This window comes from Thamnophis elegans, chromosome 1, assembly GCF_009769535.1.
Source record: "Thamnophis elegans isolate rThaEle1 chromosome 1, rThaEle1.pri, whole genome shotgun sequence".
Classification (NCBI taxonomy): Eukaryota; Metazoa; Chordata; class Lepidosauria; order Squamata; family Colubridae; genus Thamnophis; species Thamnophis elegans.
Genome location: NC_045541.1, coordinates 44,469,510 through 44,485,362, shown reverse-complemented (window position 1 = coordinate 44,485,362; position 15,853 = coordinate 44,469,510). Strand labels below are relative to the sequence as shown.

General features: G+C 36.9%; 1 protein-coding gene across 1 annotated transcript in view; it reads right to left on the bottom strand.

The window, feature by feature from the left end:
• VWDE (von Willebrand factor D and EGF domains) overlaps positions 1-15,853 on the bottom strand; it is a 352,344-nt gene that overhangs the window by 22,050 nt on the left and 314,441 nt on the right. Inside the window, exons 24-27 of the mRNA XM_032236897.1 lie at positions 13,051-13,146; positions 12,083-12,178; positions 9,538-9,633; positions 6,355-6,450 (exon numbers count right to left, since the gene is read on the bottom strand). Coding sequence (XP_032092788.1) covers positions 6,355-6,450; positions 9,538-9,633; positions 12,083-12,178; positions 13,051-13,146 — 384 coding nt within the window. The remainder of the gene's footprint in view (positions 1-6,354; positions 6,451-9,537; positions 9,634-12,082; positions 12,179-13,050; positions 13,147-15,853) is intronic.

Genomic DNA, 15,853 nt, shown 5'->3' with positions numbered 1-15,853 from the left:
AGGCCAATTTACTACCTTTTTTAAAGTTAGAGATTGATACTAGCCATGAATCTGAAAGGAAAGGTCAGTGTGGTAATACAGGGTATGTATTGTATGACAGCCCACCAGTCACAATTTGCTTTTTAATAGTTCTGTCAAGGTCAAATTCCCTCCCCCTCCCCCTTGCCTCACACACAATAAGTAATACAATTGTTGTATTATTTAGCTCTGCTATGAGGGCACATATCTCAGAAACAAATAGAGGAGACCAACCAAATAAATATTTTATAATCACCACCCAAATACTTTAGTTCTGAATAGGCTCTATCCATGTCTCAGTTGAAATCAGCACGCTACCCTAGAGGCATTTTTGGCTGAATAGTAGTTCAAAAATTGCAAAAAACCAAAAGAAAATGTGTGGACTATTGATCTTTGTTGCTTCTTCTAATTAACAATTTGTTCTTTTTTTTGGTTTTCCTTTTTTCAGCAGTGTCTTTCAATGCTTTTTAAAGATTCAATCCAATCCTATTGTTATTCTAATAACCTTAGCTTCAAGGCGTTGAGAGACTACAAGGAAGCTAAAAAAAAATGGAAAGTGGCTATTGGGTATTCCTGACCGAGATAGTTTCATATGCACAACTGTGCTCTGGCCTTAAAACCTGAAGCCTTATAATATAATTTCAGGTTAAGAGAGAAATGATCCCTATCATAATAAAATCAATTTTAAAACCAACTATTCTATTGGGTAATGTTTGATATTTACATATAATGAATAGCACTTCTACCCATTTCCACTCTAGCGGATTTTGTCTTAGGAGTCGCCTTTAACTGATCCAATTAGAATTTAAAAACAAACAAACCCAATTCTAATTAGCTAATCTCTATCCTCTGTAATTATTTTCCTTATCTTTCAAGAAAGCAGGTTGGAAATAAAAGTGACCAATAGATAATTAAAATAAAACAGAGGAAGTAAAGGGTTCTTCATTGGATTCAATGCCCTGTTAAAGTCACTAGCGGGAATTAGTTCAAAGTTGGTATATTTTACTAACAAACCCAGGAAATAACCATCAAACACACTCCCAATGTCATTAAAATGAGTTAAATAGACATTGATTAACAGCAACAATGTTTGTTATCTGGTTTCAGTTCAATAACTATAGACAAGAAATGAGAAATGACATGCTTGAATATAGTTTGGCTAAAATGAAGATGCTGAGAGCTCCTTGGCTGCATCCTCTTTCAAGCATAGCTTGTAGTGAAAAAGAGATATAGCCATTGAGCACTAAGGTTCACTGATGAGAGTCACTTGTAAGACAATTATGTAAATTGCATTTAATATACTCATGAAGGTCATTCCTTTTGGTGGAGCATCTTGCTATATTTTTTTTTAGAAATCAGGAGAAATCCCACTGAATGCCTATCAATAGATTCATCATTCAATTCATTCATTATCATTCAATCATTCAATGGATCTTTCTATCTAAATCAGTGGTGGTATTCAGCAGGTTCTGACCAGTTCTGGAGAACCTATAGCGGAAATTTTGAGTAGTTTGGAGAACCGGTAAATACCATCTCTGACTGGTGCCACCCCCATCTATTCTCTGCCTCCTGAGTCCCAGCTGATCAATGGAAATGGGGATTTTGCAGTAACCTTCCCCTGGAGTGGGGAGAGAATGGAGATTTTACAGTATTCTTCCACTGCCATGCCTACCAAGCCACGCCCACAGTAAAAAAAATTGAATCCCACCACTCATCTAAATGCCCTCAGATGGAAGAAACAAGGGAAATTCAAGAAGTTTTTTCTAAATGCAGAATATGACTGAGGGTAATACTGCTAGAAAAATGCATAAAGCAATTTGTTCTTTTTTTTAAAAAAATAAGTAAAGTATACTTTAAAGTATTCCTATAGGAAACAATTGTGCATAGCATAATATCATAATAAATTGTGGTCAATGTTTAAATAAATAAATAAGTAGATAAATAAATACCTCTCCAAAATTATGGCTTATTGATATGGATAAGAAAAGGCAATGGATTTTTCTTGATTGATATAGCAATAGCACTTAGACTTATATACTGCTTCATAGTACTATACAGCACTCTCTAATTGGTTTACAGAATCAGCCTATTGCTCCCAACAATCTGGGTCCCCATTTTACCCACCTTAGAAGGATGGAAAGCTAAGTCAACCTTGAGCCAGTAAGAATTGAACTGCTGCCAAAGAGCATAATTAGCCTGCAATACTGCATTCTAACCACTGGGATGTGAGGGGTCTGTAGATATTTTCACAGCCCTCTTTTTGACTCGTGCAGCATACAAATCCTGAATGGAAGGCAGGCTGGTAGCAATTGTTTTTTCTGCAGTTCTAATTATCCCTTGGAATCTGTGTCTGCCTTGTTTGGTTGCAGAGCCAAACCAGACAGTTATAGAGGTGCAGATGACAGACTCAATAATTCTTCTGTAGAACAGAATCAGCAGCTCCTTGGGCAGTTTGAGCTTTCTGAGTTGGTGCAGAAAGAACATTCTTTACAACATTCACTTTACAACCTTGTCACTACATGATAAGGTTGTAAAGTGAATATTCATGTGACTACACCTGACTTACAACAGCAGTTTGTAAGTTCAATTTATGATTGGTAAATGAATCACCTCAGGTCATTAAGAAGACGCTACAGAACTCTGACTTGTGACTTTCTGTTTGCTTCCTCATCAACTTTGCTTGTTGGAAGCTGGCTGCGAAGTTCACAAAAAGTGAGCATGTGACTATGAGATGTTGTAACCAGTGTACCAGCTGCCAAGCTCTTGAGTTGCTATCTATCACTCTGGGGATGCTTTAATGGCTACGATTCTGAGGACTGGTTGTAAGTCTGTTTATTCAGTGTGCTCCTAAATTTGAACAGTCATTGAACAAAGTTGGTAAGCGGCAACTACCTGTACTTCACTTCTCAACAATTAAACAAAACAAAGCAAACTTGCCAGACGTAGAACTAATTTTAGATATTATACCTTTACTACAACTTTTGCAAACCAAGGTTTCTTCTCATTCAAATTGCTACATTGTATCTGTGTAATTGATGATTACATCAGTTGTAATCACCTGTGACTATGACATGTCACATCAATTACCAGGATGTACTTTTAAGTTATAGATTTTTTCACGATTTGGGTACTATATGAGTCAGAAACATCTTAATTGGTAGGCCTAATTGAAGCGGTGCTAAGCCTTCTGGAAAGCCATATTTTAAAAACACCTTATGTATAATTGATGTGTAGTCATCCTTCAAATTTTCAATCTACAAATGGGCCATAGTTTGATTTAGATATGTTCACCATTTGTTCATAGCTATTGCTATGGAAATACGCTGATACCAGTTTATAAATTTTATTGCTGTATCCTTTCAAGGAACTCTTATTGAATTCACCAAATACTCTTCCAAGTAAGCATTCTAGATGGCAGGTTTAAATCATTGCAAGAATATCACATTATACAATGCATAACTAATATTATTAGCCAACAGGATATGCTATTATGCTATTAAGATGAGGTAATTCATTTGTTGGTGGCTTGATGCAGTGGCCTAGAGGTGGAGCTCTTGCCTCATAATCAGAAGGCTGTGAGTTTGATCCTAGGTAGAGGCAGATATTTCTTTCTCTGGGTAGACTGAGAATATATCTGCTGAAAAAAAGCTCCACATTGGCAACAGGAAGGGCATACGGCCAGTAAACACTCCGCTCCATTCAGTTCTCCAGAGTCCACCTGCAAGGGATTCTGGGGTGGTTAAAAAAATGATGAATTTTATTTGCTGGTGACTGCATACAGGATATGTAGAGTGGTGAAGTAATTAAGAAGCAGAAAAAATTTCCTAGCATGTTCAGCCAGACATACATAGAAAATCTATTTGATCCTCTTACACAACTGGCATAACAAGGAAGGCAAGTGGATTGAGATGATCAATGAAAATTATAGGGACAAGCAGCAAAGCCAATTAGGTAGAGACAGAGGTCATATGAATAGTGAACAGAAAATATACACTCTACATTTGCAAAAGAAAATTGACTAAGTAGTGGCTTGAACTCAAAGATTAATATTTTTCTCCATCCATATAAATAACTTAGTACACATTATTAGTACCTCTAGCAGTAAATTTGTATACCTCCATGGGAGATTTCTGGAAAACCTGAAATATAAAAAAGTATTTTGTGCCATTTTGGTTAGCCCTAGAGAGATTTTGGAAGTTTTTCAATGAGGCTGTGCAGGTTTACTAGAAAGTGATTCCTATGATGTTCAATGGATATTTTCTAAGCATGCAAGAGCTGCAGCAATTATGAAGATTTCTAACAGGTACTCAAAATTAAATCAGGCGAGTTTATTATTAAATAAATGGACATTCTTGTATATGCAATCTGACTTTCTGACTGTTTTGTGCTATTGTAATATTCAACTGTCAAATCAAATCAGTCTTGAGCATTTGGTGTGCCTGCCTTTTAAAAATCTACTGGACACTTGTTGATAGAGATAAAATGTTCTTACCGTATTTTTTGGGGTATAAGACGCACCTTTTTTTCTCAAAAAAGAGGCTGAAAATCTGGGTGCATCTTATACACCAAATACAGCATTTTTTGCCTCCTGAAGCCCTGCCCCTTCACTAAAATGGCTGTGCATACCCTTAGGGAGGCTTTCAGAGAGCTCCCGGGGGCTGGGGAGGGCAGAAAGAAGCAAAAAACGGGCCATTTTTGTCCCCCCAGCCCCCAGCAGCACTCTATAAAACTCCATAAGGCTATGCATATAATTTTTTTTGACAAAAAATGTTAGCAAAAATTGAGTCCGTTTTTTTGCTGGTTTTTGGCCCCCTGCCCCCCAAGGCTATTCATGTCTTTTAAAAAAAAAACAAAAAAAAACAGGCCCATTTTCATGAAAAACGGGCTGTTTTGGGGAGGTTTGCAGAGTGCAAAAACTTTTTCCCCCTTTTGGAAAGCTCTTTAACTGATTGATGAGAATTACATTGATCAAGTGCTGTGCCAGCAGAAACACCTACCTATCTACTATATTTCTCTCTCTCTCTCTATTTCTCTCTCTCTATCCCCCTACCTACCTATCTAGTCTCTTTCTCTCTCTCTCTTTCTCTCTCTCTCTCTCTCTCTCCCTTTATCTACCTATCTACCTACTCTCTCTCTCTCCCCCACCTATCTACTGTATTTCTCTCTCTATTTCTCTATCTCTATCCCTCTACCTACCTACCTACCTACCTATTTTCTCTCCCTCTCCCCCCTCTCTCTCCCTACCTATCTACTGTATTTCTCTCTCTATTTCTCTATCTCTATCCCTCTACCTACCTACCTACTTTCTCTCCCTCTCCCTCTCCCTCTCCCTCTCCCTCTCTCTCTCCCTACCTATCTACTGTATTTCTCTCTCTATTTCTCTATCTCTATCCACCTACCTACCTACCTACCTACCTACCTACCTACCTACCTACCTACCTACTTTCTCTCCCTCTCCCTTTATCTACCTACCTACCTACCTACCTACCTACCTACTCTCTCTCTCCCCCTACCTACTATATTTCTCTCTCTTTCTCTCCCTCTCTATCCCTCTATCTACCTACCTACTTTTTTAAAATTTGCCTCTTCAGAACCTTGGTGCGTCTTATACTCCGGTGCGTCTTATACTCTGAAAAATATGGTAATTACTCTTAGTATTAGGAAACACATTTATTGCTGTTGATATGCAGAAGGTTCTACTAGTTATGATGTTCTTATGATGTAGGTTTGCTTGTGCATGCAGAACATAGTTTACACTTTTAGTGAAATACTAAAACAAAACTGATAGAAGTGGTCCAATTATGTAGGAATAGATAACATTGTGACTAATAACGAGGAAAGAGGCCACCAAAACACATAAACACAACTCATTAACTAACTGTATTAATTAGGGTAGAAGAATTGTAAGCAGTGACATTTTACATTGTCCCAGTCAATGCCTGTGGATTGGGCTTTAACAACTTTCCTGACTAACTTTAATTCATCTAATTAGTTTATCTCTCATACAGATTTTCTCTATTAAACTGGAATGAATTTAAATGTATACATAGACAGGATCAGATCCAAAGTGGCTTAAACCTTTTCTTGCCTTTGATGCAATGTTAGCGCCATTAATGTACTGAGATATAATATAGGAAAGCCTCCAGTAAATAGAAATAATGCCTTTTGTGGTAAATTTACTGATATACGTGCCATGATGTAAAAATGAAAGATTAGAAGATTAATCTGAGCAAAGGGTCCTGTTTAATATGCTTGCAATAAGAAACCTCCCTAGGTCATAAAGTATTTCTAAGGCAAGAGATATTTGGAAAGTTAAAGCAAAGCGGAAAAACTTACTTTTCTGACATCTTCCTCCAACATAACCTTCCATACAGGAGCAGAGGTTGTTTCTCATACATAGCCCTTTGTTCTTACAAGGAGGATTGCAGAATGCTAATTACAATGCAAACAAATAAACCAAGGTTATTGGTAATAGGACAGAAATTGCAAAATAGACCTCAGCAGCCTAATGCTATAGCACAGGGCCTTGGTAGTACCGTGCCCATGATGATATTTAGGATTACAGATTACTGATAGAATCTGATTTCTCAAGGAAGCCCTCCCATCAGAGGATTTTCATTATTCTAGCATAGCTGTATATAGGAAGAAAAGCGAGAATGCGGGTTGTTTTCTTTCAATTCAGTTGACTCTATGACCTCAGCCACCATACCTTATGGGGTATTGTGCCAATTATGCAATTATTATTATTATTATTATTATTATTATTATTATTATTATTATTATTATTTATTATTATGATTTGTTGCACAGCGAGATAGATATTGAGACTAGATTTGGCATTTTTGACCACTTATTGAGTCCTTGCCAAGGACATGGGATAGGCAGATGTTGTTTGATGGGGTTACAGATATTGTTGCAGGATGTAAGCTGTTTGGAGTGAAGCTGCCTTTTGCAATTGACTAACGGTGTTTTTGTCAATGCTGGTGGTAGTCCAATTGTTTTGGGATTTTGTCCAAGGCACCTACGATTATTGGTACTACTGCCACTTTTGCTTTCTTTTGCCACAGTCATAGTATTTCTATTTGCAGGTCTTTGTATTTAGTAATATCTCCTCCTCCTCCTCCTCCTCCTCCTCCTCCTCCTCCTCCTCCTCCACCACCACCACCACCACCACCACCACAACCACCACCACCACCACCACCACCACTACCACCACTACTACCTTCACCATGATTGCACAAAACATAGCTTAGCACCTACCCACATAACAGCTTGAAATCATGCAAGTGCAAGTAGATTAATAGGTACCACTTTGGTGGGAAGGTAACAGCATTCTCTGCACCTTTGCTGCCACATGACCATGGAAATTGTCTTGGCTCCCTTGGCCAAGAAACAGAAATGAGCACCGTACCCTAGAGTCAGGCATGACTGACAGGGAAAACTTTATTTTTATATAAGTCTAGTAAGAAAAAAGTCCCATTATATATATTTACCCCACTTTCAGGTAAACAAATATAGGGTAGCAGCTATACAGCCTTTTATCAAAGATGATATTACTGGAGTTTAAGAGATTTCTGGAATAAATAAATGTATTTAGGTGTTAGATTTACAGTGCAATGTTACGTTTGTGGTACTTAGAAGGGATCTCAATCAAACTTCCTTTGAGGTTATTCATTTAAGATTTCTATTTTAGGCTTTCAATGAAAATCAACATCATTACTACAGTATTATCGTAATAATTATATTGTATTGTATTACTCCTGTTACAATTACTGTTTTACTTTAATTCCTCATCTTCCCCCTCCTCTCAGACAGCTAAGAAACAATACCCTTTTTAAAAGAACCCACACAATTAAAAAAAATACAATAATTACAAAATAAAAAATTGCAATAAGATAATTTAAACCAGTATTAATGAGTATTTAATGAGACATTAATTTGTTTATATGTAGATCATAGACCCGATTAGATGTAATAAGGTTATGTGGAATTCAATGATTGGAATATTTTAATCACTAAAAATATGATGATAAAACATAGTTTTCCAAAAGTTGCTGGTAAGAAAAAAATAATTTAAATGAGAAAGTGAAAAGCAGTTGGAACTAACTGTAAAATCTCTGATAGATACTTAACAGAATCAGTGACAAATGGCAGTTACCTGTTACTATCAGGGCTGGCACTGTTTTCACTCTTTCAGGATACGAAATGGCAAAAGTTTACTTATCAAAAGTTTCCTTCTTAACAGAACAGAATAACAGAGTTGGAAGGAACCTTGGAGGTCTTCTAGTCCAACCCACTGTTCAAGCAGGAAACCCTATACCATTTCAGACAAATGCCTATCAAGTCTCTTCTTGAAAATTTCCAGTGTTGGAGCATTCACAACTTCTGAAGGCAAACCATTTCACTCAGAGGTGGTATTCAGCAAGTTCTGACCAGTTCTGGAGAACCGGTAGTGGAAATTTTGAGTAGTTTGGAGAACCGGTAAATGCCACCTCTGACTGGCCCCGCCTCCATCTATTCTCTGTCTCCTGAGTCCCAGCTGTTTGGGAGGGAATGGGGATTTTGCAGTAACCTTCTCCTGGAATGGGGAGGAAATGGAGATTTTAGAGTATCCTTCCCCTGTCACGCCCACCAAGTCATGACTACCAAGCTATGTTACGTCCACCAAGCCACACCCACAGAACAGGTAGTAAATTGTTTAAATCCCACCACTGAGTCCACTGTTTAATTGTTCTTACTGTCAGGAAATTTCTTAAGGTGTATTTCATTAGAATAGAGCAAACCAGAAGAAACCAAAGTATGGAGTGCAAAATTATCTCATCCTTGACCATAATATAATTTAATACATCTCACATTAAAAAAAAATCTATGTTGTATTGACCAGGAAGAAATTACTGTATGGATTGCTGCAATACAAACAAATTATACCAGTAAATGTGTAACATATTTTGAACTGTTAACAGTCCTGTAATTATATTAGATTAAGAAAATTATAGGTATAACAGCAATTTATATCAGATTATTAGAAAGAATCTGTGCATGGGGAGAAACAGTACATGCAAACCAGTTAAGAAGAATTTATCTCCTGGCTGATAGAACAAAAAGGAAACTTGCCATCTATCCATCCCTTTTACTTTCATTTAAAGTAATATAGTGCCTATCAAGTGTTCTCACTTACAATATTGAATGTACTGATATAGTAAAGTACTGTATATTGTGATATTTTGCCAACATATATTTTAAAATTGAGTTCATTATGAATAACTTTTTTTGCTATGATAGGCTCAATACATTATTTACATATATGCCTTTCTGTCTTTAAAAATAATACAGGGAAACTCGATATATAGCACTATTTCAATTAACATCTTACTATGTATTTCATATAAACAATATGCCAGCACATGGTTTGTTTTGAATGAAAGTGAAGCTGGAACAAATAATGGGAAAGAATGTACAATATTCTTTTAGGGAAGGGAAACAATATTTAATCATTAGAATTTATTTTTTTCATCTTACCAGATTGACACTGAAGCCCGAAGAAACCAAATGGGCAAGCACATATATTTGGGCGAATACAGGTCCCACCATTTAGGCAAATGGGTTTGCAAATGGCTGTCCCAAGAGAAAACAAAATAAAAACTTATTTCAGGTAAGGAGGAAAATATAAAATATTCTTCTTTGCTCTCTCACTATTTTTTTTTTTATTAAGAATGCAGTATAATTCTGTTTTAAGCAATGGTTCAGTGAGCAATGAGACATGCTTTCTCCTAGAATCACAGTAATATTTAGTTTAATGTTTGTTTTGCAATCTGCTTCTCCAGGTGCATCTCTATTACTGAGGCACTTTGAGACAAATTTCTTCTCTGCTTTTTCTCTCACCTTTTCTGTCCATTGTAGAAGCAGTAACACCTTTTCAATTTGTTGTAAATGTTATGACACTGAAGTCCATGATATTTTGACTACTATTTACTGGTTCATAGCATGAAGTTTATGCTTTGTATTTTACCAATGCTGTAAAAATGAGTATTCAGTCAAATCTATAAATAATATAAACTGGCATTCATGTACAATAAAATCATCCATGTTGCCTTGTCTTGAATAAGACAAAACAGTTTAAGAGAAATGGGAGTTGCTTTGTTAGTTTGAGGATAAAATTAATTGGATTATAAATATATATTTCAATTTTTATTCAATGTTTATTTAGTGATCTGAGCAAATCTATGAAGTACATTAATTTGTTTGAATTGTACAATTAGAAATTAGTACTTTTATGATACCTGTATGCATATTTCTGTGTTTGTATGTTAGTCAATGTGCAATACTTTCAGTGAAAACTAATTGAAGCAAAATGCCATGAGCACTATTAATATTTAAGTACATTAATGCAAATTGGTCCTTATTTGACTTGGATATACAAGCTGCTACACCTGTAAATATAATTCTTAAGGGTTATTCATATAAACTGACAAAAACAACCTAAAATGTGTATAAACCTTTTACTCCACTCAGCATTCAGCTTTTATTACATTTTTGTTGCATAATGTAGCCAATTAGAAAAGCAACTTGCAATTGTTTCCTTGGAATGTAGTCATTAAGAAAGCTGCTTCCCTCTCCCCACAGTAGAAATATGATGAAAAAAGGAGGACAGAAATAATATTAACACTAATAATCCCTACAGGGATAGACTGACCATATAGACATATTTTTTCCTCTTTTCATATCAATCAGAAAGTGAAATATTGAATATAGTTGATGCCATGATGCCAACCTGAGATTTATGAAGACAGGACACTAATGTTACATTATAGCCAGTTAGGTGGTTAATATTTCAAAAAAGTGGTCCCAGCAGGAAGCAGGAGGTTTATTGAATCACTGCTTGGGTGTTGTTTATGATTTGTGTGCTTGGCTTCCTTGGTGCACTTCAACTTGTGTAAACTTGTCATCAGGACTTGCTCTGCTTCAGTTTTTACCAGATCCTAACCCTGATTCCATTTATTTCACCCCTGACTTTGGTAAAAATGCAAACTCTGGAACGCTTTAACATCACAAGCCCCCCTCCCCAATGGCCACTGCAGTATGTTTCTATGTGATAGGGAAGAAGCAGTTTTTGTCAATTCATAAATGGTGTTAACAAAAGTAAAATGGAATGAAATCAGATTTAGCATTAAAGTGTAGCTTCCACCGAGTGCAGTTTGCAGGTTAAAAGAACCCACACATCTTTATTTATAGTGATTTGTAGATTTTTTTTGGGGGGGACACCCCCATATTTGCAGCATTATTTAGGAGTGCTAATTACAGTTTACAAAAATCTTCATAGCATGTGCTTTTCCACTTAGGGTCCTTCCTTAAGAGTTTGGGATGCATAACAATACTTTGGGGCCAAGTGTTGTATTTTTCTTAGAATAATTTGCTGGATTCTATATTCCAGGAAGCATAGATCCAATAAGTCATAGGTTTTCAGCTAACATAAAATTACATGCTTAATTTCATTTGTTTCTATTTCATTAAAACTATTACTGTTAAAATTATTACTCTTCAATTGTATTATAAAACATTTTCCTTCTATCATGTAATAATATTACTGTCATATTATAATATCTTACTATTACATTGGTAAGAATGTTTGAAGGTCCCCAACAGAAGCTTCAGAGGCCACAGGTTGTCCTAAGATTGAATCACTACTTTGGCTTCACATTTAGCTGTTGGTGAAAGCAAGAAAACTAGACTACGAAATGTCTACTGCATTAGAAATGTCTGCTGCTAATAACCGGGAGATGTAAAGAGCTATAATTATTGAACTCTTTGATGCAGTGGTGGGTTCTGGATCTCATTGCAACTGGTACAGTGCAACGGGGCTCAGCGTCCACCCCATGAATGCGTGCAGCATGTGCACACATGTGTGTATGCATCCTTACCTCCTGTGACGCCTCTGCGATGCTCCAGCTGCTTGTCGGAGAATTTAATATCAGCCCCAAATAAATGTGTTACAGAAGTTGCATGCTATGCCTTTAAGGAAATTATCATATAATGTGTTTTCATGGAATTTTTTAGTAACATATACCTGTTTCACATAAAGGACCACTCCATCCAGCCTTGCATTGGCATTCATCTGGTGCTACACATTCCCCACCATTGTGACAATGCTTATTACAAACCACTGAAAAACAAATTAAGGCAAGGTCAATTGTACCAATTATTAGCACCTGAATTTTGCCCTAACTTATGCTGATTGAAATCCAGGGCAGCCATTGAGAGCTTCTCAAGGACTATGTTATTAAAACCAAAATTCAAATGTCATGTAAACCCTTAATTTCTTAATGAACAGCTTTTAAAAAAACCTGATTCACACAGAAATTTCTTTTAAACCTATTGTAGATATCTTTGCAGAGAGGTGTTTTTAAAAAATGATCAAGGATAACAGGATAGTCAGTCACTGACCCGGATTTGTAGTTTAGATAGTGCAAAATATGTGTACTATTAAATTGTGACTAGTTTTAAAGACAGATTATCTTAAAGCTATTAACATATTAGTATACATGTTGAACAATAACTTGACTCTTAATGGCAATCCCCCCCGTCCTTTATATTCTCAGTATTTTAATGTATTTTTTTCAATGCTTTGAATTTTGCAAACATTAATATAAACAATGTTTCTCTGCAACAGAGCTGTTACAAAGTAAGTATTGAAAAAGATTGAATACATTTTATGGTGTTAATGTGCTTTTAGAAAGCACAACATCGGATATGATGTTACTGAGCATTAAATATATTTATTAATATTGAAATACTGAGTTACATGTTGCATACTAGATTAGATTTGATTTAAAATAATATCAGAATTATGGTCTGTCACACAGTCAGCCAGATGCTAAGATTGGATTTAGCATTTTTATCTACCTATTGAGTCCTCCCCAATTATTATTATTGCTGTTGTTGTGTAAAGTTTGCATTCTTCTTTCTTGTATTATTTATTAGCTATCAAAATGTGGGAAGATTGCTAAAGTTACATACGCATAATAGTATACTTACGTGTTTCACATCTTGAACCAACAAATCCATATGCACAGGAACAGATATTGTGACTGATACAGGTCCCTCCATTTTCACACAGTGGATTGCAAAGTGCTATACAAAAGAACAGAAAAATGATAACTGAATTTAGAATAGATTGACTGTAACATAATGAGAATCCTGTTGATCTATATTCTATCACTGACCTATCTCTGAACCAAGATAACTCAAAAGATACCCAAAATGCTGGGACTCATTCCCAATTCCCATGAATTGAAGTTGGGGAAGTTGGTTTGCTTCAACACCACTGCCACTTACCTAGCTGCTTCCCTAGGAGTTGCAATTCTGCTGGTTTCCCCACTGATGTTGTGCCTGCAAGCTTCCCACAAGGAAAGTAAATGGGGAAGCCAGCAGGAATTCTAGGGAGGGAGGAAAGGGGAAAGCTCACTGCCAGCTTCCCACAAGGAAACTCAATGGGGAATCCAGTTATTGTGTTATTATTACATATACTTTCACAAAGAGAAGCTAAGCTTTCTTCTGTGATCTTTGCCTGCCTGCTTCTTCTTGCCTGCCTCCAAACTTTCCATGTGGCAATTGATTATAAGGTAAGAAAGATGTATGAAAAATATCTATAAGGTTTTCCAAAAAATATAATTTAATTGGATAAATGACTTTATAGTTATAGACACATTTTATTCCCTGGCCTTGACTTCCATAGCTTTTTTTTTTTTTAAGCTATTCTTGTTCTCATATTATAATGCCATTAGAAAATGGTAAGGCAAACCAGTCTTCAGCTTCTGAATTTACTTGAATAAATAAGCTGAATTTACTTGAATAAATACATCTCATTAGAGTTTTATAAAATTATTGATCACAGGCACTGCTGTTGTTACCATCCCATAATTTAAAATAGACTTATATTGTACAGGAATGATACATGGTGAATAGTAACCGAAGTAAATTATTTATCAATGTCTAGCATAAGTATTTATTTATGGTTCACTGACAAATGCACGCTTGACAAAAGCGCGCCGACGAAACCGTGGCGAGAAAACCGCGAGGTCGAAATCGCACTGATGAATGCATGCAGAAGCGCGCCAACAACAGCGTGCCAACAAAAGCGCGCCTTCAACAAACAACTAATAACTCTAGTAACCCTAACCCTAACCCTAACCCTAACCCTAACCCTAAACCTTACCTTAACTTAAATCACGCTTTTGTGAACACGGTTTTGTCGGCGCACTGTTGTGGGAGCATTTATGACATCGCGGTTCTCTCGCCGCGGTTTTGTCAGCGCTCTATTGTCGTGCACGCATTTGTCAGGTCACGTTTATTTATTAAGTTTGTGTGCTATCCAACTCATCTGGAGGTGACTAATTGCTAAGTTTGTGCAAAGCTTTCATTGACACATGTGATTTTAAGATGATTTCATAAAATTACCTCTTTGAACTGAATAATCAAATCAGCTCTATTCACTGTCTTTCAGTCATTCAGAAAACCTGATGGACTTCTGCACAGGCACATAGGCCCTTGAATTGAATCACATTCATCAGATTGCAAATTTGAATCAAATCTACTCTTTGCATCAAAGTACAAATTCAAACTGAATCGTAATTTATTATCAGATTTATAGTAGCTGCATAATCAAGAACATTTCATATTTTGAGCCAGTGAAAAAGGCTGTACACCTTAACTGAATGGAAAAATATAAGGAGTTGCAATAGATTATATAGATGTTGGTCAAATGGTAGCAAAATATGTTTTCCCAGTGACTTGAACAATATAAGTACAAAGGAAAAGAATCAAGATCATGTGAAGTGTTAATGCATTATAAAGTGTTATAATGCCTTGGTAAGGCCACATTTGCAATACTGCATTCAGTTTTGGTCACCATGATGTAAAAAAGATGTTGAGATTCTAGAAAGAGTGCAGAGAAGAGCAATAAAGATGATTAGGGGACTGGAGCAGTGGTGGGTTGCAGATGGTAGGGCCCAGTACGGGTGTATTGGAGCCTGCCCGGAGCACCGGATACCGTTCCGGTATGGTACTCTGGAGGGCCCACCCACCCACCCGAGCTCCTTACCTTTGCTTTAAGCATTATGCACCTCTGCGCATGTGCATGCTGCGTACGGCGCCTGGCCGACACTCTGCCAAGCAGCTGGAGCGTTGCGGAGGCTTGCAGAAGCGTCGCAGGCAAGCATGATGCATGCACCCAGCGCACGTCCATGTGGGTGACACCAGTACCGGTTGGAATGGAATCTGGAACCCACCACTGGACTGGAGGCTAAAACATATGAAGAATGATTGCAGGAACTGTGTATGTCTAGTTTAATGAAAAGAAGGAAACACTGATAGCAGTGTTCCAATATTTCAGGGGTTGCCACAAAGAAGAGGGAGTCAAACTATTCTCCAAAGCATCTGAAGGTAGAACAAGAAGCAATGGTGGAAACTAATCAAGGATAGAAGCAACTTAGATCTGAGGATATATTTCCTGACAGTTAGAACAATTAATCAGTGGAACACCTTGCCTCCAGAAGTTGTGGATGCCCCAACACTGGAAGTCTTTAAGAAGATGTTGAATAACCATTTGTCTGAAGTGATGTAGGGTTTCCTGCCTAAACAGAAGGTTGGACTAGAAGACCTCCAAGGTCCCTTCCAACTCTGTTATTCTCTTCTCTTCTCATACAAATGAGGAGTGCCCATTCTATTTGAGTGCAGGCGGTACGTCCCAGTACGGGTGTACCGGAGCCTTACCGGAACACCAGATACCATTCCGGTACGGTGCTCTGGAGGGTCCACCTGCCCAAGCTCCTTACCTTTG